This window comes from Microchirus variegatus (genome assembly GCF_963457635.1).
Source record: "Microchirus variegatus genome assembly, chromosome: 6".
Classification (NCBI taxonomy): domain Eukaryota; kingdom Metazoa; phylum Chordata; class Actinopteri; order Pleuronectiformes; family Soleidae; genus Microchirus; species Microchirus variegatus.
Window position 1 is genome coordinate 2,640,614 of NC_139807.1, and position 24,342 is coordinate 2,664,955.

Genomic DNA, 24,342 nt, shown 5'->3' on the forward strand with positions numbered 1-24,342 from the left:
GAAATACTTCCACACACTGCTTTCATTGTTAGCAAAGAGGGATGTTTAGCATCCCGTCCTCTTTCCTGTACTCTTAGATAAACAATAACACATCACTGCCTTTTATCAGAAAAAAACAAACAAATACCTGGCTAGCAATTTGTTAGCAGTACAACCCTCTAGATCAGGGGTCACCAACGTGGTGCCCGCGGGCACCTGGTAGCCCGCGGGCAGCCAATACGGTGCCCGCGGGCTAACTTCACTTCACCTCACTTGCATGTATCCATATGATCACTCAGTAAAATATCTTTGATATTGTTTATAAAAACTGGTAATCGTTAGGAGTAAGCACTGGAATGAATGTGTATGCAGTTGAATGCATAATATTAATCATTTAAATGGTAAACAAACAAAAAAATATTATATGGTAGCCCTCCATATTATTTTTTACCCTTAAGGTAGCTCTCTGTCTCAAAAAGGTTGGTGAACCCTGCTCTAGATGCTATTTATAGCAAGTTGTAGCAACATGTGTACGACTGATTTACTGTGAAACAAATAAGACAGTGCAATTATCATCGAGTGTGTCTACATGCATGTTTAAAGTCTTAATTAGACTAACGTATCTGGATAATGAGATTCATAGTCCGATTACGGAATAATTAGCATCACAATCAACATGTACAGGAGTTACAGAACATAAGGAACCACAGCACGATCCATCTCACCGTTCCATCTCGCCATTTGTTTGTTTTTCTGCGACGCTAGCTTATGGAAGGATACAGCGCCGCCTTTTTGTCCGATTTGCCTGTCTTAGTCAGACTATGGCCTTAGCTTGATTAAACTGCATGTAAACATGCGAGTGAAAGTGCCAGAGTTTGTAGAACTCCCCATCAGGCCATCCTCTTTTTCACTATGGCTGTAAATGTTTAATTCCAATGGGTTTTTGAGCTCCAAAGTCGCTAAAAGTGACAGCCCGGATGCCCACCACCACGCTCTCTAAACATCAAAGCTTCTATACTAGTGCCTGTGATCAGATTTTTTGGATCCGAGCGCAGTATAAACCATTTTTCTAAAACGCCGAGCCCTCAGTCAAGAAGATTTATATTTAATTTGCATTTAATCGTATTTGCTGGTTTACCCTGATTGTGTGTGTGTTTGTGTTCTGTGTCTGGCCCAAACCACGGCTTTAAATCACCAGATTCTATCTGGAGGGCATCTGAAGTTTATAGTGGATTCAGCAGTGGGATGTACAGCTGCATACGCCACCGACGTAAATGGTAATCAGTGATGTTTTTCTAAACTCATGTTTGCAGTCGATGAGCTGTCTCTTCTTCTTTTTGTTTTCGATACGATTTGACGAAGGGGGGAATTTCATCTCGGAAACAATCTGATAAACGGCAGTTATCATCTTTCATTTCTTCCGTCCTTTTCTTTTTTTTCTCCTCTTCCATTGCTTTTTACGGGTTCTTTTGATGGCGGCCAAGCTCTTATTCCAATTGGCCGGCTATTTGGCTTTCAAAGGCGAATCTCCTTTTTGAGCACAGGAACGGAACCAAACCCCCCATTTGAAAGGGAAGTGAAGGACATCGTTTTATATTTTCCAGATAAGAAAAAGGGGCTGTTGTAGATTTTTTGACAACTCTGTATTTCATTGTATTGAGTTTGTGCAGTGACTCGATCCTGCAGACCCACATTTCTCCCTTCAAATGCTTTTAGCAGCGTTTTTTGTTTTGTCTGGATTCAGTCTTCCGCTCTTGGTTCTTCTGCAACACTGACTGCCCCCCCCCCCCCCCCGCAGACCTGGACACAAACGCACTCACCCCCACTTACGGCGTCCTTGATCAGCTTGTATAGCAGCGTGAATGCTCCTTATTCATCCAGCACTGGACTTAAAAATAGACCAAAGTCCGTTGGAATATCACATCCAGGCCAAGTGCTTTCTGAAAATATGCTTCGTATTGTTTACAAGTCGGCGACGGCGGTGTCCTGCCAACACGCTCCACTTTCATGCTCCGTGCAGAGCCAGCTCTCATTTTATACGAGCGGGCCTGTTTTGTCTGGGGTGGAGGTGGTGTGTGGGTTTCCCTCTATACTCTCCGTCTGCGGCGATGGGAACTTTGCGGTCGTGGGAGTTGAGTGTCGATAAAGTTTGAGCAGTGACCTTTAACCGCGCGAGGTCACGCTCGCGGGGAAAAAGCAGCTCGACGGAGAAGTCCGCGCCGCCTCGGCGATTGTACCCCGAAAGAATTCGAGATTGTCTCTTTGAATGCCTTTCCGTCGTTGGCGCGACTGTTTTTTTTCCCGTGTGTGTGTGTGTGTGTGTGTGTCTCGGGAGTGGAATGTGCTTTGGGAAGTTTTTTTCAACACCTCCGAGACCGAGCAGGAAGAAGGAGCCATTCTGACTTTCTGAGCAGCAGCAGCAGAAATGCCTCGCTCGCATCCGCTCGGCTTATGCCTGACAAACAAAGAGTGTTCTGTCGACGGTGAGGAGGAGTAAGGGAATTTTGTGCTGAGATTTCGTGTCCCTCTGGCTGACTGGAGCTGTGTGATAACTCAGTGTTTTTTTATTGAATAAATAAGCACAGGCTGAGGATGAGCTGCTGTGTTACTGGTCTTGGTCAAAATTTACTGGAAGGAAACTCAAAATGTGAGGTTATAAAAACAGAGATGTCATGTAGGGGCTGCAGCTATGGAGTATTCTTGTAAATGGAGCATTCAACCAATTATTTTTTCGATTAATCAAGGATGCAAAACGCATAATTATACTCGATTACAAAAGTATTTGATAGCTGCAGCCCTAGTAATCTACATTAAATCAGCTAACATCAATGTTTACGTTAGCGTGTGCCGGAAACGTTAGCAACTGGATGCTTTGGGCTCAGATGCTGAGTCATTGAGGACGTGCTGTTGATATTGCACCTTGTTGGCTTCTTGTTTACACGTGAAATGGTCCCACACTTTGGACTTTTTCTGCCTTTTAACGGGCTGTTTCACTCTCCGTCTCCGCCATCGCGCCAGTTTAAATCCTGGTGTGCGTCTGCTACAACGGTCCGTGTGGAACAATGATCTCTGCGCTGAACAGGCCGTGCGAGATATGAATTAAACGACTAAACAAGTTGCAACCCTAATATCATGCATGAGACCAGAAAGTTATCGTCCTCGCAAAATACGGTATAAACCCACCCCGATCAACCCTAACCCTAATGGAGCATTCAACCAATTATTTTTCGATTAATCGAGGACGCAAAACGCAAAATTATTATCTATCCGATTACTCGATTAATCAAGGAATAATCGGTAGAATACTCGATTACAAAAGTGTTTGATAGCTGCAGCCCGAGTCAGCTACATTAAATCAGCTAACATCAATGTTTACGTTAGCGTGTGCCGGAAGCGTTAGCAACTGGATGCTTTGGGCTCAGATGCTGAGTCATTGATTACGTGCTGTTGTAGTTTGCAGTGGTTATACTGCACCTGGTTGGCTTCTTGTTTAAGTGTGAAATGGTCCAACACTTTGGACATTTTCTGCAATTTTTAAGCTGTTTCACGCTCCGCCGTTGCGCCAGCTGAAATCCGGATGTGCGTCTGCTCAAACGGTCCGTTTCTCGAATCGCTCGAGTAATCATTGCAGCCCTAATATCATGTAGAGAGTTACCGTCATCGCAAAATACGGTATAAACCCACCCCGATCACAGATTCCTGTTTAAGATTGAAATGCACGAGCGTTGCGTCAGATCTGTGTCTGTCCCGTTACCCCCCCCCCCCCTCTCTGTGTGTGCTGTGCTACTGTACGACCACGATGAGTTAGCGGAGTGGAAACACTTAGGCAGCGATTTTGGTTTTTGGAGCAGGACGGAATCTCTGCCAATTTAACAAGGCCTCAAGCAGCAGCAGCAGCAGCAGCAGAAAGAGCAGTGGTGGTGGTGGGGGAGGGGAGGGTTTTTACAGGAGATTTACATAGAAAAAGCGACTCACGCATGTATTTTTTTCAGTCCTTTATCTCACATGTGCCGTTATCCTGTGTCAAAACATGAATCGACTTGTTTTGTACGCCACTCTGAGGCTGCTCCTCTCCACCAGTTCTGTCCCAATGGCAAATCTGATATATCGGGAGTGTTCAGGCCGAGAACTGATACCGATACCGATTCCTGCGCCCAACTGCAATGGTCATTTAGTCTCTTTTGTATTGAAATGAATGATATTTTACAGCAGATAGATATAATACATATAAAGTAAATAAAATGGACAAATATACTTCATTTTGTGAAATAAATATGCATAAAAAATCCACAGTTTTAGTCAAAAGTAGGTCTGGATATCGTGCCGATAATACCGGTCATCCCTAAGTGGCACCAAACGGATTATATCACTGATTTTACTCACCAGAGTCACTAGAAAATGACTCTCTGATGAGGTGGCACTCATCACAGGAATGAGGCTGAGGTGAAGTTGACAGGGAGGTTAATGGTGAACAGCAGTGGAAAGAATGTCACCTCCTTCAAATCCCACATGTTGTGTTCTTCGGTGTTGTTGGTCAAGCAGTAAGTAGGTCTCAGTGCTGTCCCCCGGGGGGAGGAAGTAAGCACTGCACATCACACGTTATAAGAATAGGCCTTGACATCGCTCGTAAATCATTTTTTCGGTCGTCGGGTGGAACCTTGAAGCTGCACATCAATCCGACTCTCTTAACTGACCTCAACTCAGGTATTTATTTGATATTGATGTTTACTGTCGGCAAAAAAAAAAAAGAAGTAGACCTGTCTTCTCCTCCTGGTGAACGTTTGCACTTACTCTCACCTATCGTCTTGGAGATTTTAGACAGCTTAAAATAAATACAGGGGGTAAAAAAGATCCAGCTTTCCCCTGGTTTTGACATTCAGCGAGTCGTGTAAGGTCACGGCCACAGACTCCGCTCGAGTAGCTCTGCGTCGTTCGCAGTCCAAAAAGAGCCTCCCACCGAAAACAGGCAGTGTCATTCAGCCAGACGATCCTCTCTCCTTGGTCCGAACGCACTCCAACCACATCGTTTCATGATCAAATCAAACCCCATTAATTAGTTTTTGCCGTACCCTTAGCAACCAAACCAACAGACGGGCACAGGTGAAAATATAACCTCCCTCGCACGAGATAACCAAGTTACAGAACATAATAATTGACTCAAACGGAAACTTCCTCGAACCGTCGTGTTTGTGTTTGAGCCCAAATCTGATCCAGACTATGAGTGAAAAACCATGTCGTCTTTGTTCCGTACACGTTGCCACCATTACCTGCTCATAGCCGTTCATCTGGTACGCTGTCAGGAAACACAAAAGCCAAGCGTTGCCTGATAATTTGCCAACAAACGACTGTATAGCAAGCGAGCGGCGCCTGGTACTCGAATGCTGGAGTACATTAAGCGTCTGTAATACCACTCGAGTGCGGACTGATCTGGGAGAAGTAGGAGGTCTGCTCGCCGAGTTTTGGAAACCTGGCGTTCGGAGGAGCTTTTTACGTCACAGCTGTAGAACACGTGACAGAAATATAAGAACAAGGGTTACAAGCCAGTGGAAAGTAGTAGTTGGATTTGATTGGAGACCTGCAGTCAAAAACACAGATCAGAAAATAATCAGTGATGTTTTGAGATGGCGGTCGAGGGCTTTTTTGTTACCTTTGGACAGTACGAGCGACGATAATCTTCTCGTTCATCGCAAATAGTCGTTTTTCCCTTCACTTTTGAATAAATAAATCCCCAGGTTTTTTAATTAAAGCTCAAATAACACCAGGCTAGAGCATGTTTATCCACTTTCCAGAAACGTGAAGTGCCACTTGAGATCAGGTCAGTCGGGGTTTTTTAAAACTCGAAATGACGTCGTCCTTTAAACGCTTTGTTTTTGTCCACAAACGCCGAGATAAACCTTCAGTTTACCGTCACAGACGAGCAAAGGATAAAGAAATCTGATCATATTCATAGTTGAGCAGCTGGAATCGGGATAAACTTTTCTATTCTACAGACGTAAAAAAAAACCTGTTTGGTTAATTTCACGTGTCGCTAACGTTCGGAAAATTGAAAATGTGTCTGAATACTGAGCTTCAGCTTCGAGAGACATACACTACTGTATAAATCCACATAATGCATGTGCAATGCGAGCACGTCGTTGTGCAGTTTTGTTATTCAGAAAAAGATTGTATCGTGGAACCAAGTGGCAATCGGTCGCGACACCAATCACGATTTGACCGGCGACGTATTGACATTTTCGCAAAGTGAAAGTTCAGAGGCATCAACCGTGAACCAGGCTTCCCCATTGGACGATTCATATGTGCCGCATACTTTCTCATCTCTTGTCCTCATTGTTACCATCACGCTGTTCTGAAGAGGAGCTGAAATTAGTGATGGAGAACATTGAGTCATCAGGAAAATGTTAATTGACGTAGAAATGGAGTGAGAAGTGGGCTCAGATTAGTGTAGACTTTCAGCTAAATCACCCCCTGGTAGCTAATCTGTATATTCTCACTTCCTGGTTGACTTCAGTGGGGGCAACTGGATGACTTCCTCCTTTTTTTACATATATATACTGTATATAAGCTCTATAAGTGGAACACATGGCCGCCACATGGTCATTAATGAACCCGACGAAGTGAAACTCAGCAGATCGTGAGCAACCGCACATTTTTGTAATATCTGTTGTAATTGGTGACACTGACATTGCCCAACGGTTTAGGTTTAGATTTTATCACCACGCCATTAAATTCCTCCTCACACTGTTGTGGTTAGTGGTTCTTATTGTCGACGATCTATTGTGGGTAAAAATATAACATTTAAAAGGACTGACTGGGGAATAAGTCAAAAGAAAGATGATGGGATTATTTATCTTTCTGACCCATTTTTCCTGTATAAAAACCAGCGTTCAGAACACAACCGTGTACAGAAGCTTCAACAAAGAAGAAAGTTAAGTTGAGTGAGATAATAGAGTAAGTATTATTGCCTCTCAAATCTCTCCTCCCGCATAGAAGCGTCTTGTTACTAATCTGCGAGGACAGCGGGAGGTAGATGACAATGATACAGCTCAGTTTTAAAGGAAACACAAAGCAGGAGAAGAAAGAAAAAAAAAAAAACCCATGAGTAAGCTGTACTTAGGATTTCAGGGAAAAGCCAACATGAGCGAGGGATGAGGGAGGATGGAGAAGGCCTGGATTTGTGAGCCGCAGTGCCAGTAGTTATAATAATATAGTATCGGTGCACTACTGGAGCCGTGAAAGATAATAGCTCTACCCTTAAACAACCACATTCCTGCTCTGCAGCGTTACAGCAAACTTCAAATAGATTGATTTCCACGCTCGTAAAATACGTGATTATTTTCATTTTTTCCTCCCCTAATTTTTTTGCTCCGAGTTCGTCCACTTGGTCATGAAGGGGCACTTGGCAGGAGTGGAACGCTTCCACACCGGCCAAAAACCTGTAAAACAGACCCACATATACACACACACACACACACACACACACACACACATAAAATCCCCTCTTAGTTATGAATCACAGCTGTAATTAAGACAGTTATATTCCTCGCACAGTCTGAGGAATGTCGTAGGAATGTGTGGCCACTTTAAGAGCACGTTCATATTGTGAGGCATTTCGATGGAGGGTTTACTCATTTCCTTCCTCAGGTGACACATCCACACACGGTCTATGTTTGTACATAGTCCAGAGTACAGTCAGAGACATTATACAGATAATGGATGCAATTTCTGGGTCTGGAAAGTGGAAACAAGGCTCTTGTTGTGGCTGAAATTACGTGAACGTAAGAAGCGAAAAACCACAATGGGTGGAATGGTACCGTGAAAAACGGCACGTTATCTAAACCTTGTATTCAAATTGGCTCAGAATGAAACTGCACTTGTGGCTAAACGCGATATGTGGCTAACAAATCTCTGTGCAATTCACCAGTAATTGAAAACAAAACGATTATTTCCAAACAGGGGCTTTTATTCTGAAAATAATGCTTTTATTTTTTTACTTCCTGTCCTGTGCATCATGTGCCAATTGGCTGAAATAGTACAGTAGTACATTCAGTGGAATCCCCGGGTTGTGATTAACAAAAATTAACAGTTATTTTACGTTAAATTCAAAGAGTAATCGTTTGAATTCAACTAATCGTAATTATTATGGGAGTCCAACATGGAATCATGTTGCTAGTTTTCACAAAACACCTCGTTGGGCATTGTTATTGACAGGCTAACGATTGCTATCCTGAGATACGAACGCTGTGAAGAACTTCCGACGTAAATGGAACTCGCCATTATCCTAGCTTAGCTGTGAACCGCTAAAGTGGTTTTAGCAGCCTGATGTGGGACGTTATTGCCTAGCTTAGCCTGACAGGTACATGCTAGGTTAGGCTAAGCTAGCCGTTGACAAATTTGAATTAGGATGGTGCCAGAGAAAGTAGGTTACCACTTGAATACAGTATATATATCTATATATAGACGGATCATTCCAGCTTCTGCTGCAGTTATTTAATGAAACGTACACGTCGAGGAAACTATGCGAGTCAGGGGTGGGTCTGTGTTTTCGTTTCCGTGTATTTGTGTGTCATGGAAAGGAAAGGAAAGGAAACGAAAAGGGAGGGAGTACAGTCGAGCAAAGGACCTGAACCACGTCTCCCACCTCGGGCTCTGCCCACCATGAATGGAGCTTTCTTTGCCCACTCTGTCCAGAGACAGAACTGATTTACCACCATTGATCACAAACGAGAAAAAGAGCAGCGCTGTTTAAAGCCAGCGCTGCTCCTCCTCCTCCTCCTCCTCCTCCTCCTCCTCCTCCTCCTCCTCCTCCTCCTCCTCTGAGCGGACTCTTTGTCCCGAGGCATGTGGATCTGAATCTGACGGAGCAAGAAGGCCGTGCCTTCACAAAAAGGTCAACCAAACTCTTAACGTCTCCCTGGATCTTATTTTTTTTCCCCCTTCTTTCTTTCTTTCTTTCTTTCTTCTGCTGTGTATACTTTCATTTCGGTCGAACGCGAGACCTCACTGGAGAGACCGCGGGATGTTCTGGCCGACGGTCAACACAAACACGGTCGTAAAAGCAGCGAGGACGGTTTATTTCTTCTGCGCCCGTGGAATGCTCCCCGAAGAGAAGACGAAGACGGCCCCGCACACCGACGCACTCCTCGGCGTAGTTTTTTTACGTGACAATCGGACGCATGCGTTCGCGTCGACGCCAACGGATGAATCTGAATCTTAACAGTAAAATAAAATAAAAAAAATGTGTGTGTGTTTTATGAGGGGTTATACGCCAAGAATAATTTTCAGGCAAAGAGCTCCAAGGCAGAAAATGTAAAAGCTTGTTTGGTAGCTACAAAAACAACAACCTTTAAAATCCAATCTGCCGTGCTGCAGCCTTCCCCGTGGAGCCCAAATTGCACCACGCTAAACCAAAAAAGCCCATTTGACAGATGCTTCCTGTAACCAAAAGTGTAATAAAAAGCCATGTCTGTTCTCTCACAGCTTTTTTTTTTTTTCCTCGCCACGGTTTGCTGCTCTGCCTCACTTCCTGGGTAACGAGAGCAAGGACGACATATTTAATTAGCTTAACCTCCCCCCCACCACTTTCTTGAAATTGGCTTACACGGACCAGCTGATTTATGTCCGTGTTCATTTATGAGTTTGTCGTCTGTGAGGCTGCATGTTGAGCTTCACTTTGGATGAGCCCAAGACCATAATCCTCGCTGAATACTGTAATTTACTACCATGCAGTCTGACAGCCGGGCAAATTACAGGTCTACCGTGTCTGTATCTCCAACACCTTGGGTGCTGCACTGCAGTAACATGATTCTGAACATGGCCCGGCCTCTCACCTCTTGAGGTGATGCCCCCTCTGGTATGTGGCATTCCCCTGCCAAAATGTCTTTTAGGCTTTATTTTCAAAGGCTTGTCATTTTTGCCCAATTGAAGGTTGTTATATTCAACATAATAATAATAATAATATTCAGGCGTGAGTGCTTCTGCCCCTTTCTGCTAACTTTCACTTTCAATACCTGGCAGTTATTCAACCGTTTTAGGAATTACGGTACAGAGATGCTAATGTCGCAAACGTGAATCTTGGTGATTGGACGATCGTTCCACTGAAGTTCTGAGGTCCACCGCAAAAGCTCTATTTCTCTGCTTACATGACGTTTCGTCCAAAATAACATGTTCAAATCCACTTTTTATCAAGTTAAAGTCAACGAGTAATCGTTGGAAATGTTATGGGAATCCAACATGGAGTCATGTTGTTGTTGTTGTTCGTTTTTTTTTACCCGAGATACATCGAGAAACGCTGTGAACTCCCAGTACCGGCTTCCAATGTAACTGGGAGACCATTATCCTAGCATAGCAGTGAAATGCTAAAGTGGTTTTAACAGCCTGAAGTTGGGTGTTGTCACCTAGCCTAGCCTAGACTATAGGGGTGGGGGAAAAATCGTGATTCTAATCATCCACGATTCATTAACTTCAAACATCGATTTTTTGAAAAAAAAAAAAATATATATATATATTTTAAGTTTCTATTTTGAAAAACCACACAAAACACCAGTTTGTGTTATTTGTATACAGTTTATTTGTGTCACTTCTGGGAGAAAAAGGCAGCTAGCCTAAGCTTTTATTTTTTATTTATGCAAGTGATTTTTTTTGTACAAGAAGTAAGTTTTTATTTGTTTTAAATGAATAAATGTGAATCGAGAATCGTTTGAATTGAATCGTGAGCCACCCAAAGATTCACATCTCTACTAGCCTAGCAGGTTAATGCTAGGCTAGGCTAATTTAGCAGTTGACACATTTAAAACTAGTGAAACTTCATTGGGTGCAAAAAGCTCTATTTCTCTGCTTTTCCGGTACTTTTTGATTTTTCTAGCTAAACAAACGGTCTAGGAGTTATGCTAATGAGAAGTACGGCAACAGAAGGGTTAATTATTGTTGATAATGTTGGATACTAAAGACATTCTAAGTACATTCCTGGTTCTTTTATACCACAATGCCTCTCTTGCCTCGGCCTGCATGCCACGGATGACTTCCCCCAGTACCTGGTGGTTTCAGCTGCTTACTAGCAACAGCAGCTTTCCTTGTGTTGCCTCTGATGTCCGGGCACTTCTCTGTGAAACCTTTCCAAAACGGTTCCAGACTTTTCCTGGCACCGCTCCGCTCTGCTCGGCGATAGCAGATAATGGCTTGTGCTGTGACTCGACGGCTAATAAAACACGACTGACATGCTGGAGTGAGTAGTCCCTGGTGCAGGTGAAAGGGAAACATGTGGCGGTGGCGCTAAATGAGGTCACGGCGAGGTCGGCCGGTGTAATGATGAACAAAAACATGGGCAGATATTGAGGAAATTTGATCCGGTGGAGCAGGGGAAACTCCCAGCGCTACAAGAGCTCAGTGTCACCACTGCTTATTTCAGGTTGACAGAGTGGGCAGTTTTTTAAGTGACACGGTTGGTTTAGAAAGTGTTTTATAGTCGTTTCACAGAAGCATACAAAAGTTATATAACTTTTTTATTAAATTAGGTCGCTGAGAGAATAGAGATTAGTTGCCGTTTAAGTCCCAATTTTCCCCCCAAAAATTGCTAAAACACCGTTTGAATCAAGTTAATGCTATTTATGTCTCGTTCGTATTTCTGGCTCAACGTTGTGTTATTTCAGTTCTCGATTTTCACTGGGATTAAGTTTCCAGTCGTCTGCGCAGCTGTAAAAAGCTCCGTGATATATAGCAACAACTGAATTCCACTCGAGATATCTCGTGCGTGAATCTGGTCGAGAGTGCGGCACATGTGAGCGACGACGAGGTGACGCCGCACTCATGACTCGGCTCCTTGTCGCTGTTTTAATGAGCGTCTGTCACTCAGGCTAAAGCAAAGTTTTACTTTTGTTTGCTGGAACGGAAACGTCAGCTTTTTTTTTCGGTTGCGTGCAGCTGTTTTCTAAGATGAATGGGCTTGTTCTTCATGCAGGTGGTTTGATGGCTTTATCAGAACACGCCGCTCCCACTCAGGGCTTTTACACGTCGTACTGTTTACCCCCCCCACCCCCCTCCTCCACCTCATCAGGCCCTTTCAGCTGCACCGTGACAGGTTGGACTGGAAAAGCCTTTTATATCCTGTTTGAAATGCAGCGCGAGGCATGTTTGAGCAGGACTGTTTTTCGTGTGCGTTGCCTGCAGCGTGACGAGCGTTTAATTGTTAAAAAAAGTGGAATCGTTTCTGTGTTTCTGTTGATGGCAGGAAATGTACAGTAGGGATTAGTTGTAGACAATTATTTGAAGTGATTTTTTCCTCCTGCAACAGTGCTGTTGAATTAGGGGATTATCAAAGTCAAAGTACTGTGAATGATCCACTTTTATCCGAGATAAAACGCAAAGTGTTATCTTTACTTGAGTGGAAGTGAGAGTGTGTGCAATCAAAGAAGGAACTCTGCATTGTTTTTCTTTTTAAAAGCATTAATGGCAGGCGGGTTTTTAAAAGCCTGTTGTTTGCAGACCATTGGAGCAGGCTCTCGTCCGCATACTTTGTGTTTAGGAGGGTTGGCGCTCTCGTGTTCTCTGGAGCAGGGAACGCTGCAGCTGTCGAACAGACGTTTGTCGAGCGAGGCTTTACTGAGAGAGCCCAAGGAGAGGGCGAGCGGGTCTTGGGTTTCTGTTTTCTTTATGGATCCGATGACTTAAGACGGTGTCTCTCACAAATAACAACGCCAGAATCTCAGAAGCCGGCGTTCTGAAAATCCGGGTCGATGAGCGCGGAACCCCCCGGTTTGTCGACGCGAGGGCACGCAGGCCTCATTTGTCATCCAAAAAAATGTAATCTCGAAAGGCAAACAGTCCCCCTCTTTGTGGGCAAGGCCCTGTCTCTCGTGGACGGTATCCAGTTCGGTAACGAGCAGCAGCTGTCTCGGAGGCCTGTACTCGGGAGCTGCATCCCTCACCCCGATGAATGTGTCATTTGTTGCTTGTTTAGCAGTCTCTTTTGTTCAAGGCCTGAACCGTCCTTTCTCTCACTCACTCACTCACACAGGACACAGCTAGCTACAGTTTGTCTAACCCACTTCTAAAAGCGCCAAATCAAGGCCTTCGTGACTATCGGCGGGTTTTGGAGAGAAGGAAAATTGTTCTTGGGCAGCGACTGAACATTTATAGCCAGCGAGAGTTCTCGCATTCTTGTGCAGTTGTTAACTGTAGTTCCTATTTCACCACAATCATCAAATACAGGTCGGATGACTTCAGCCGTGTGGTTGTTTTGGTGTTTAATCTGCACGTGCACGACCATAATAATGCCACGACTTTACGGTTGACATGCAGGCCTTATAAAGTGATGTGGGCTGATCTAATGGAAACTGTAGGTCATCTTCTGCGACGTGCAAGTACGTCTGGAGCCTCTTTCTTGATCTTTTTTCTTTTAGCTTTCTTCCTCAGAGAAACTGATTTTTTAGAGGGTTGTTTTTATCCAGGCAAGTGCTTTATTTCACGGTGGCTGCAGTTAAATTTCTACCTCCTTCTCCAGCTTTTCCCCCAGTCACTGTTTCTTCATAATTGGTGTGTCGGCAACCCTGGAAAACGTGGGAGAAACTGCTCATCCTAAACTGCAGCATAGAAGCGTTTTTTTTTTTTTTCCTTTGTTCCCCAGAGAAAATATTCTCGACAGAGTAGCATCTCCACAAGTGGGCTCTAATGCACACTCAATGATGTTTCACTGTCCCTCGAGAAATGGAGCAAATCTCAACATCAACACTGAGACTTGATGTAAAATAAAATGTCCTCCATACGTTTGTGTTTTTCCCCTGGATTCCTCCCCCATTTCTCAGAGTGGTTTGTTTCCTGTCCCAGCTGGAAGAAACCCAGAATGTCCAAAGAAGGACAAGGTCCAGAAGGAGAAGAACCAGGCAGTGATGTCAGGGAATCAGAAAACTCTCACGTACATAGAGAGAGAGAGATTGATTGTACCAGAGCAAAAGGACTCGCTGTGGTTCTGGATGTGATTTTGAGTTGGTGAAACAAAAAGCTGCAGGAAATAAAGGGGAGGAAGAGTGAAAGGTCCTTTTGATGATAGCATGAAATATGAGCTTTATTGCTTGAAGTTTGAGCCAGCAGCGTGGTGAGAACACGGAGCAGGAATGCACATTAGGGTCACGTGGTACCTTCGAGTCTTTCACTATCTTTTGATACAAACCTGAAAGTTACCATCCCCACATTCCCAGGCTTTTGTCATCAATGATTTATCAGTCAGGGATTTTTTTTTGTGCCATCTTTTAATGGTTCACAGATAGAATTACTTTTACCTATAGCTACTTCACCATATGCCTGGTAATGGCATATGGAGCGTGTGAGCTGCTGCAGGGGTTGTGGAGTGAGAGAAAAGGACTGTGGAGGGTGGGAAAAATGCAGCTCAGCCACCGGCAGCAGAGAATAAAAGTGGGTTAGGGTCACTGAGTTGTCGTAATTATCAGGCACTTATGTTGTACAATGCCAGGGAGCAATACTTTATAGCTTTATCAATTTAAACTGTTTGCACAGCTGCCCTTTAGTAAAGTCGTCGACATGGATATTCAGAACCAACAAGTGATAATCTGGGGCTTTGCTCTGGTGTATATGGCACTGTAAAACGACACGTCTCTGTCCATATGAACCCTGTTATTATGAAGTGATTAATCCCCCCCCGAAAAAAATCCTCTGCCATAAAAGGTTTTACGATGAGGTAATTGGTACTTATCATTAAGCCCAATTTTTATGTGCATTATATTAACTTAATCCACATAAACAGAAGAGAAGAATCAGAGAAAATCGGTCCAGTATAAAGCTATAGTTTGTTGTCCATACATGATCAAGCATACAGCAAAAATGACTCCAGTGAGTGCACGTTAAGCTACAATTGCCTTCACATATACACAGCGCTAAAGGAGCTAACGCAGCTAACGGAGCTAACTGGTAAACGGTGCCTAGACTCCAGTGCCGCGGCATGTAAACATGACAACACACAAGTTTTTTCCTGGTCAGTCGTCGTGGAAACGCGTTAACGTAAAGCACGAGTGAATAACCAGGTTTTTTTTGTTTTAAAAAAGCATGTTTCTACTAATTAACCCAGGGCATCTCATAAAAGATGTTCAATCAGAGAACACGACCAGTGAAAACAGGCACGGACAATAATAAAACGGTGGAATGTAAAATAACAAGTTATGTGTAGTCGTTACCGCTGGCGTGATTGCTCTTGTTACTCCCGTTTTATCGCACTTTGAAATACAATGAAGGTCTTAAAAGACAGAGAGGGATCACTGTGAGTTGTTGTTAGTGGCCGCGCGAGCTTATCTTGAACAAACCCAGGAGCAGATGATAAAGACAAACCAATTGCTCCTCTGTTTACCGGCATCTGCAGTCCAAACTGTCAGTGCCTTCCTGGGGAAACTGTTGTTAAACTCATCAGGTTATCTGGCTTCCAGGTGCAGTTTACCACCAGGCCTGTGCGGAATAAGATTTCACAGCCCTTTTTTGCTGCTTGTACAAAAAAAAAAAAGTAAGATGAACAAAGCTCTGCCTCGGGCTCGGTAACTGAGTCGCATTAATATTACATACAGGGGAAAGTGTTATATAATCAAGGCAATCACATTTCTCTGTTTAGGATGAAAGTGTCGCCGTGTTTCCACAACCTCCGAGTTCATAAAATGTTCAGTCAATAAAAAAAAAAAAAAAAAAGTCTAACATCGAAAACCTTAATTACCAAAATTTTTAAGTCAATCTTAATGAGGCGGCGTTCAGCCGGGCATACGCAGTAAAGTGTGCACTGATTCACCGAGCCAAATGCAAATGCTGCAGTCGCATTAGCTGCACAAGGACTGTAAGTCACTGTTAATGGTGCAGGGACTGCATGTCAATAACACAGAGAGTCTGTGACTGTTTTTCCTTTTTCTTCCTGTCCCAGTAAACCCTCGAGGACCATGGGAACTGTAAATACAAGTATGCAGAAATGCTCTCCTCGCCCTCTGGCTACAGGCCGCTCATGCACATCCACAAACAGATTGTGTTAACATGCAGGGAAGTTAAAAGTTAAAGTGCCTCGGCTAATGTGCATAAAGTTCACTTCTGGCACATTAGTGGAGGAATTCCTATTAAAGATTATTCATTAAGACCCACTGTGATAATTTCTAAAGATTTGTGCTGGGAGCCTTTAGTACATTAATAAGTTAGCCATTGGAGAGATGTTTTACAGGCAGTTGATGTGCTACAGGCGTGGAAATAATGTCCCCTCTGCTCTCCCCCATACATCTCAAGCTCTTTTTTGCAGATTTGCTCCTGCTGACAGAGCGCTAATAACCTCTGCACTCAGTCGATGGGTTGAGCGACCAGTCAAGCAGGCTTCAGTGTTGAAAGGGATTTAAGTTGGGGGTTTTTTTCTGGGTCAAATACTTTCTGAAAAGAGTGATGCTTGTGGTGTGAAACATCATTCATATTTAGAAAGTACAAGCGTCTGAAGATTGCACAGACATTTGTTTGTGTGGCTGTCTTCACTGCTTCAACGCTGTGTTCCGTTTGCCGTGCTAATGACTTTGTTGTCAGCGGTGCTTTTTGAGCTAAAATGATAGCAAACTCCTGCTGATGGTGTCTGCTTCCAGCAGCCAGAGGGGGTCTTGCCCTCATTTCCCCTGAAAGTCTCTTTTTTTAATACCATGGCTTTACTGTTAATTATCCCATGCCTTTGGAAATTAAAGGTCGGCCTAATCTAATTATCCAAAGATACAAGATCAGTGGATAAACACCGGTTATAATCTTAAGGTCAGATTTAGGATAATTACTCAAGGGCCACTGTGGGAAATGAATGCTAATCATTGTTAACTAAGACCACCATATGTATCTTCTAGACGTCTGCCTCGTCGTGCATCTGTTATCAGACTTGTCTAATGTCCCTTTTTCCTCTCTTCCAGGTTTCCGCAAAATCAGCCTCGACGATCTACGCAAGGCCTACATCGTCAAGGATGTGCAGCAGTACATCCTCCACAGGCTGGATCAGGAGGAGGCCCTGAGGCAGCATCTCACCAAAGAGACCGCCGAGATGCTCAACCAACTTCACATCAAAAGCAGCGGCTGCTTCCTCTACCTGGAGCGCGTGTTGGACGGCGTGGTGGAAAACTTCATCATGCTCCGCGAGATCCGCGACATCCCCGGCACGCTCAATGGCCTCTACCTGTGGCTCTGCCAGAGACTATTTGTCAGAAAACAGTTTGCCAAAGTTCAACCCATCCTTAATGTAATCCTGGCAACTTGCAGACCACTCACAGTCAAAGAACTGTACCACGCAGTCTGGACCAAAAATATGACCACGACTATGGAGGACTTTCAGAAAAAAATGGACATTCTCTCCAAGTTGTTAGTCGATGGCCTTGGGGGCACTAAGATCCTGTTTCACTACAGTTTTGCAGAGTGGCTACTGGATGTGAAGCACTGCACCCAGAAGTACTTGTGCAATGCAGCAGAAGGACACAGGATGTTGGCGATGAGTTACACCTGCAGAGCTAAGCAGCTAAAACCACTCGAGGTGCAAGAGTTTGCGCTACACCTGGTCAATTCCAATCTGCAGATTGAGCCATTTAACCTGGCTCTTTGGATGGTCTGGAATGGAACTCCTGCTAAAGACTCTCTCACCACATCCATACCAAGAGAGCAGGAGGTCCTTCAACTTCTGGTCAAAGCTGGAGCTCATGTTAACAATGAGGACGATCATGCCTCATGTATTGTCCAGCAGGCCCTGGAAAGAGAGGACTCAATACGGACATTGCTTGACAATGGTGCATCAGTGAACCAGTGCGACTCCAGTGGAAGAACTCTGCTGGCCAACGCTGCGTACAGCGGGAACCTCGATGTGGTCAACTTGCTCATTTCCAGAGGTGCAAACATGGAGCTAGAGGACAACCATGGACAAACGGCACTTACTCTTGCCGCGAGGCAGGGCCACACCAAAGTGGTCAACTGCCTGATTGGTTGTGAGGCCAACATCAACCACACAGATCACGATGGATGGACAGCCCTCCGCTCGGCAGCCTGGGGTGGACATTCGGAGGTTGTATCTGCTCTGCTCTACGCTGGTGCCAAAGTGGACTGTACCGATGCCGATGGCAGAACCGCACTGAGAGCTGCAGCTTGGGGAGGTCATGAAGATATCGTGTTGAACTTGCTTCAGCACGGGGCTGAGGTCAACAAAGCAGACAATGAAGGACGGACAGCTCTCATTGCTGCAGCTTACATGGGGCACAGAGAGATTGTCGAGCACCTCTTAGACCATGGGGCTGAAGTTAATCATGAAGATGTGGACGGGAGGACTGCCCTCTCAGTCGCTGCTCTGTGTGTCCCTGCAAGTAAAGGTCACGCTTCTGTGGTGAGCCTTCTCATCGACAGAGGAGCAGAGGTCGACCACTGTGACAAAGACTGCATGACTCCCCTCCTCGTGGCTGGCTATGAAGGACATGTCGATGTGGTTGATCTGCTTTTGGAAGGTGGAGCCGATGTGGATCATACGGACAACAATGGCCGCACCCCTCTTCTTGCTGCTGCATCAATGGGCCACGCCTCAGTTGTCAACACCTTACTCTTCTGGGGCGCTGCTGTTGACAGCATCGACAGCGAGGGAAGGACTGTGCTGAGCATCGCATCTGCTCAGGGTAACGTGGAAGTGGTCAGGACTCTGCTGGACAGAGGTCTGGACGAGAATCACAGGGATGACGCAGGCTGGACCCCGCTTCACATGGCTTCGTTCGAGGGCCATCGCCAAGTGTGCGATGCCCTCATCGAGCAGGGCGCTCGTTGTACAGAGGTAGATAACGACGGTAGAATACCGCTGATATTAGCTGCACAAGAGGGACATTATGACTGTGTGCAAATTCTTCTGGAAAACAAGTCATGCATTGACCAGAGGGGATATGATGGGAGGAATGCTCTCAGGGTGGCTGCACTGGAAGGCCACAGGGACATTGTTGAACTGCTGCTGAGCCACGGAGGTGATATCGATCACAAAGACGCAGATGGACGTCCAACTCTCTACATATTGGCACTTGAAAATCAGCTGGCCATGACAGAGTATTTCCTTGAAAATGGGGCAAATGTGGAAGCTTCTGACACTGAAGGCAGAACGGCCCTCCACGTTTCCTGTTGGCTAGGGCATGTTGAAATGGTGAGGCTGCTGATAAACTATCATGCTGATGTGAATGCCTGTGACAACGAGAAGCGATCTGCCCTCCAGTCTGCCGCGTGGCAAGGCCACACGAAAGCCGTACAGTTCCTGATAGAGAGCGGCACCCACGTTGACCACACGTGCAACCAGGGAGCGACAGCACTAGGAATAGCTGCACAGGAGGGTCACATCGATGTTGTGCAAATACTTCTTGAAAATGGCGCTGACCCCAACCACGCTGACCAGTTTGGACGTACCGCAATGAGAGTGGCCGCAAAAGGTGGCCATTCAATGATCATAAAACTTCTGGAAAAGTATGGGGCCTCTGCTCTGAACGGCTGCAATCCCTCTCCAGTACACACTTTAGAAGAAAAGACGCCATTAGCTGTGACTGGGAAAATGCAGTCCCTCACTATTAAATCAAGTAGTTCTGGCAGCACCGGGGCAGGAGATCTTCAATCGTCTGGACGCGGTCTAAACAACGGACCGGTCCACGCTTTCAGTTCGCCCTCAGAATCTCCTGATTCCACTGTAGATAGGCAGAAATCATCCCTGTCCAATAACTCCCTCAAGAGTTCAAAGAACTCGTCCCTGAGAACGACATCATCAACAGCCACAGCGCAAACTGTGCCGATCGACAGTTTTCACGGACTGACGTTCACAGAACAAATCCAGCAGCACTCACTGCCTCGTACCCGCAGCAGGCAGTCCATCGTGTCCCCTTCCTCGACAACCAAGTCCATTGGTCAGCAGCCGTCATCTCCGTCCAATGACTTTGACTGGTCTCAGTTAAAACCTGGTCTCAAATCAACAAAGGGAAGCAAGAGCGGAAACGGGACGTCAAACAATAAGAGCTCAGACAAGAAGAAGAAGAACAGCGGATCGACGCAAGGGCAAGTTTTGGAGTACGAGATGACGCAGTTTGACAAGAGGATCGCCTTCAACAAATCAGTAGCGAACATTTCGGTGAAGGATCCCCACTGTAAGATCATGATCGGCGGCTCACTTCAGCAGGAGAGGGGACAAGTCCAGGACCAGTTCTTTATCCAGCAGCAGAGCTGCGCAGAGAAGAAGAGAAACGGCATCATGACCAACCCCAACTATCATCTACAGGGTAATCAGGTTTTCCTGGGTAGGGTTTCTCGGACTGCACAGAACAGAGGCCACGAGGATGTTCTAGAGAACTATCCCATAGGGGAAACCGAGCTAAGCCTTAAACAAGCCCTGAAACTGCAGATTGAAGGATCAGACCCTGGGTTTAACTACAAAAAGGAGACTCCGTTATAGCTGGTAAGAAACACTTAAACCCTCCATTATGTGTTATCGAGTATTGTAAAGTTGAAATTAAGGTCAGGGCGACAGAATGTAGATAATACTTCATTTCACAGCGGCTAATTTAGCGACTAATAACAGACCTCGAGTTGTTACTGGATTGCACTCAGAACCGTCATTAGCTGGATTTCATCAGACTCGCTCGGAGAATCAATCTCAATCTCAAGAAAGCAGATTTTTTTTTTCCCCTTCCCTCCCAAACCCAAACATTAACTCTGAATTATTCCTGTGCCGTTGCAGATGTCTTGAACGCCATTCGTCACGCAGACCATCGGAGGGATTGTGCCAAAGCAACTGTTTTCACCTGCATTTCTGTTGTCGTCGTCGTCGTTGTTGTTGTTTATCAGATTTAAATATAAATACCTGGGGAAGATTGTGGACTTTCTGCCTGAGGCTTATGTGAACTGATACTTCGATGTGCCTACATCTGTTACAGCCTTCTTCATTTATTCACGCAAACGTATCATTTTTTTTTAATTTAATGTTAATGCTATTTAATAAACGGTGTATGCACTTTTAAAAAAAGATGAAAAACGACAGACATGCATTTGTTCTATTTGCTCCGTGTCCCATCCAGCGAATTGAAACGAACATCTGATGCTTTTTTTTTTTTTTATTCTTCTATATCATGTTTGTTCTGTCTTTTTTTTTTTTTTTTTTTCACACTGACAGCAATGTAACGTTGAGTACATTGTCACAAACCAGAGGACATAACAGTAACTGATGTCATGGTAACGAACTTAAGCGCATTTATAGACCGCCTTTTTCTAGAGACGACCCCGCCCCCCCCTCTCTTCCCCTCCCAATCTACTCTGTGTTAACCTTGATCAGTGTGCTCAATCTATGTTGTGTGTAATATATTGATAGCAATGGCAGTTACAAGCATATTTATTTTTGGAAAAAAAAGCCACTTTTGCTGCATATTTCTCTGTGTTGCATTAGCTCGATCATGGTGCTGTGTTCGGACGTTGCCTGCCGTTATTTTTGTTTGGACTCTTGTTTTTTTTTTTTTTGTGTCAGCTTTGTGCATCTCTGTATTATTACAAATATCTTAAGAGAGCGAGATTCATTGAAAAGGTTCATTTTGTCCCTATGGGATTTTTTTTTTTTTTTTAAAGTGTTTTTATGTTTTTGTGATGCATAAAAAAAACCTAATATTTAAAATGACTCATTGTGTACCGGTAACAAAAAGTTTGGTGCTATAAACGCAGCAGTTTCAAGTGACCGCAGTGCATCTGTCTGCGTTTGTCCGGCGTTACGTACGTACGTGTATAAACCTACTGCAGTGCAAGAGAAACGAGAAACCCAAGCTTTTTTGTTTTCTTATTGTCACGTGGTTCATTTTTGAGTGATTTACTTGTGGATATTTCAGGGGCTTGTCACAAAAAGCAGGGAGGGGGAGGTTCAGCTTGTAGCCGTCAGTGGTTAAGTGTTAGAAATGCAAAAATTGTAATGCCAAAGTTGAAAACGGCACACCTACAGCCCCCCCCCCCCCACCCCCCTTCCTCCCCGCGCGAAGCTGAAAATTAGCTCAACAGGACTTAACCCCCGCGGGAGAAGGAGGGGAGGAGGTGCTCGACTGTGGCACTGAGGGAACCAAACATCTGTTTCTCATGAACTCTGTGGAGCTGCGTTAGCGTTTACAGGCTGTGTCATATTTTAGCAGGCTTTTCACGCCGTTAACAGTGAGCTATTTTTCACCGCGAACCGGGATCAAGAGGCTGGGGCGGGGGGGGGGGGGGGGAGCAAACCTATCGCATGCACAAACACTTATAAACCCTCGTGAAAGCTCCCTGCTCTCCATTTCTACAGTAGCTCAAATGTTATGCCATGAAGGGTTAATAGAAGGATTCAAGGCGGAATGGAGTCGAGAAAACAGTGTTGGAAAAAACAAAAGTGTATAGTCTTATTGAGAAGTTCTCTTGTTTGTCTTGACTGTGTTTTTGTCTGTCACCTTTGATTTGACTGTCAGTGGTTGGATTGTAAATAGCTTCCCATGTACATTCGACTTTCAGTTAAAAAAGAATTCCTGTACTATATGAATTGGAATTTTCTGATGTATATTAAAGTGCTTAATAAACATATTTGCTTTCCTGCTGAGAAACTCTAATGCTGATTTATTCATATTTAAGCACTGGACATGAACAAACCAGGCTCTTTTTGGACATTTCCACGTGTCAATCACATTGGTGCTACATCATGTTGGAATACTACGAAAGCGTACTGCATTCACCTAAAATTCACCTGTTTTTACGATTTTTTTTTTTGGTGGGGGGAGGTCTGTTTTTATGAGATAATTTTTTCGGATCTGTTTTCACAAGATGAAAACAAATCTTGGGGAAACAGAACTCGGATTATTTTCATTTTGGACGACATAGTACAGTATGACATTTTCGTCAAATTTTGTACCAAAATTTTTTTTTCAAAAAAATTGTCACATTTTGGACGTAATAGTGTAGTATGACATTTTGATAGACGACATAGTATAGTATGTCGTTTTGGTCACATTTTGGACCAAATTTTTTTTTCCAGAAAATGGTAACATTTTGGACGAGAGTTTAGTATGATGTACTACATAGTATAGTATGATGTACTACATAGTATAGTATGACGTTTTTGTCAAGTTTTGGACCAAAAAGATGTTTTCAAAAAAATTGTCAGATTTTGGACGACATAGTATAGTATGTCGTTTTTGTCAAATTGTGGACCAAATTTGTTTCCAAAAAATGGTCACATTTTGGACGAGATAGTATAGTATGATGTACTACAAAGTATAGTATGACGTTTTTGTCAAGTTTTGGACCAAAAAAATGTTTTTCAAAAAAATGGTCAGATTTTGGACGACATAGTATATAGTATGTCGTTTTTGTCAAATTCTGGACCAAATTTTTTTTTCCAAAAAAGGTCACATATTGGACGAAATAGTATAGTATGATGTACTACATAGTATAGTATGAAGTTTTTGTTAAGTTTTGGACCAAAAAAATGTTTTTCAAAAAAATTGATAGATTTTGGACGACATAGTATAGTATGTCGTTTTTGTCAAATTGAGGACCAAATTTTTTTCCAAAAAATGGTCACATTTTGGACGAGATAGTATAGTATGATGTACTCGGAGTATAGTATGACGTTTTTGTCAAGTTTTGGACCAAAAAAATGTTTTTCAAAAAAAAAATTATTTTGCACGACAAAGTATAGTATGTCGTTTTTGTCAAATTTTGGACCAAATTTTTTTTTCCAAAAAATGGTCACATTTTGGACGAGATAGTATAGTATGATGTACTACATAGTATAGTATGACGTTTTTGTCAAGTTTTGGACAAAAAAAATGTTTTTCAAAAAAATGTAAGATTTTGGACGACATAGTATAGTATGCCGTTTTTGTCAAATTTTGGACCAGATTTTTTTTTCAAAAAATGGTCACATTTTGGATGACATAGTATAGTATGATATACTACATAGTATAGTATGATGTACTACATAGTATAGTATGTCGTTTTTGTCAAGTTTTGGACCAAAAAAATGTTTTTCAAAAAAATGGTCAGATTTTGGACGACATAGTATAGTATGATATACTACATAGTATAGTATGATGTACTACATAGTATAGTATGTCGTTTTTGTCAAATTCTGGACCAAATTTTTTTTTCAAAAAATGGTCACATTTTGGATGACATAGTATAGTATGATATACTACATAGTATAGTATGATGTACTACATAGTATAGTATGTCGTTTTTGTCAAATTCTGGACCAAATTTTTTTTTCCAAAAAAGGTCAAATTTTGGACGAAATAGTATAGTATGATGTACTACATAGTATAGTATGAGGTTTTTGTTAAGTTTTGGACCAAAAAAATGGTTTTCAAAAAAATTGTCAGATTTTGC

At 43.6% G+C, this 24,342-nt stretch overlaps 1 protein-coding gene across 1 annotated transcript in view; it reads left to right on the forward strand.

The window, feature by feature from the left end:
- ankrd50 (ankyrin repeat domain 50) overlaps positions 1 to 21,047 on the forward strand; it is a gene marked incomplete at its 5' end in the record, with an annotated part of 47,606 nt that extends 26,559 nt beyond the window's left edge. Inside the window, 2 exons of the mRNA XM_083891569.1 lie at positions 16,884 to 20,413; positions 20,696 to 21,047. Coding sequence (XP_083747695.1) covers positions 16,884 to 20,410 — 3,527 coding nt within the window. The 3' untranslated portion in view covers positions 20,411 to 20,413; positions 20,696 to 21,047. The remainder of the gene's footprint in view (positions 1 to 16,883; positions 20,414 to 20,695) is intronic.
- Positions 21,048 to 24,342: the final 3,295 nt, after the last annotated feature.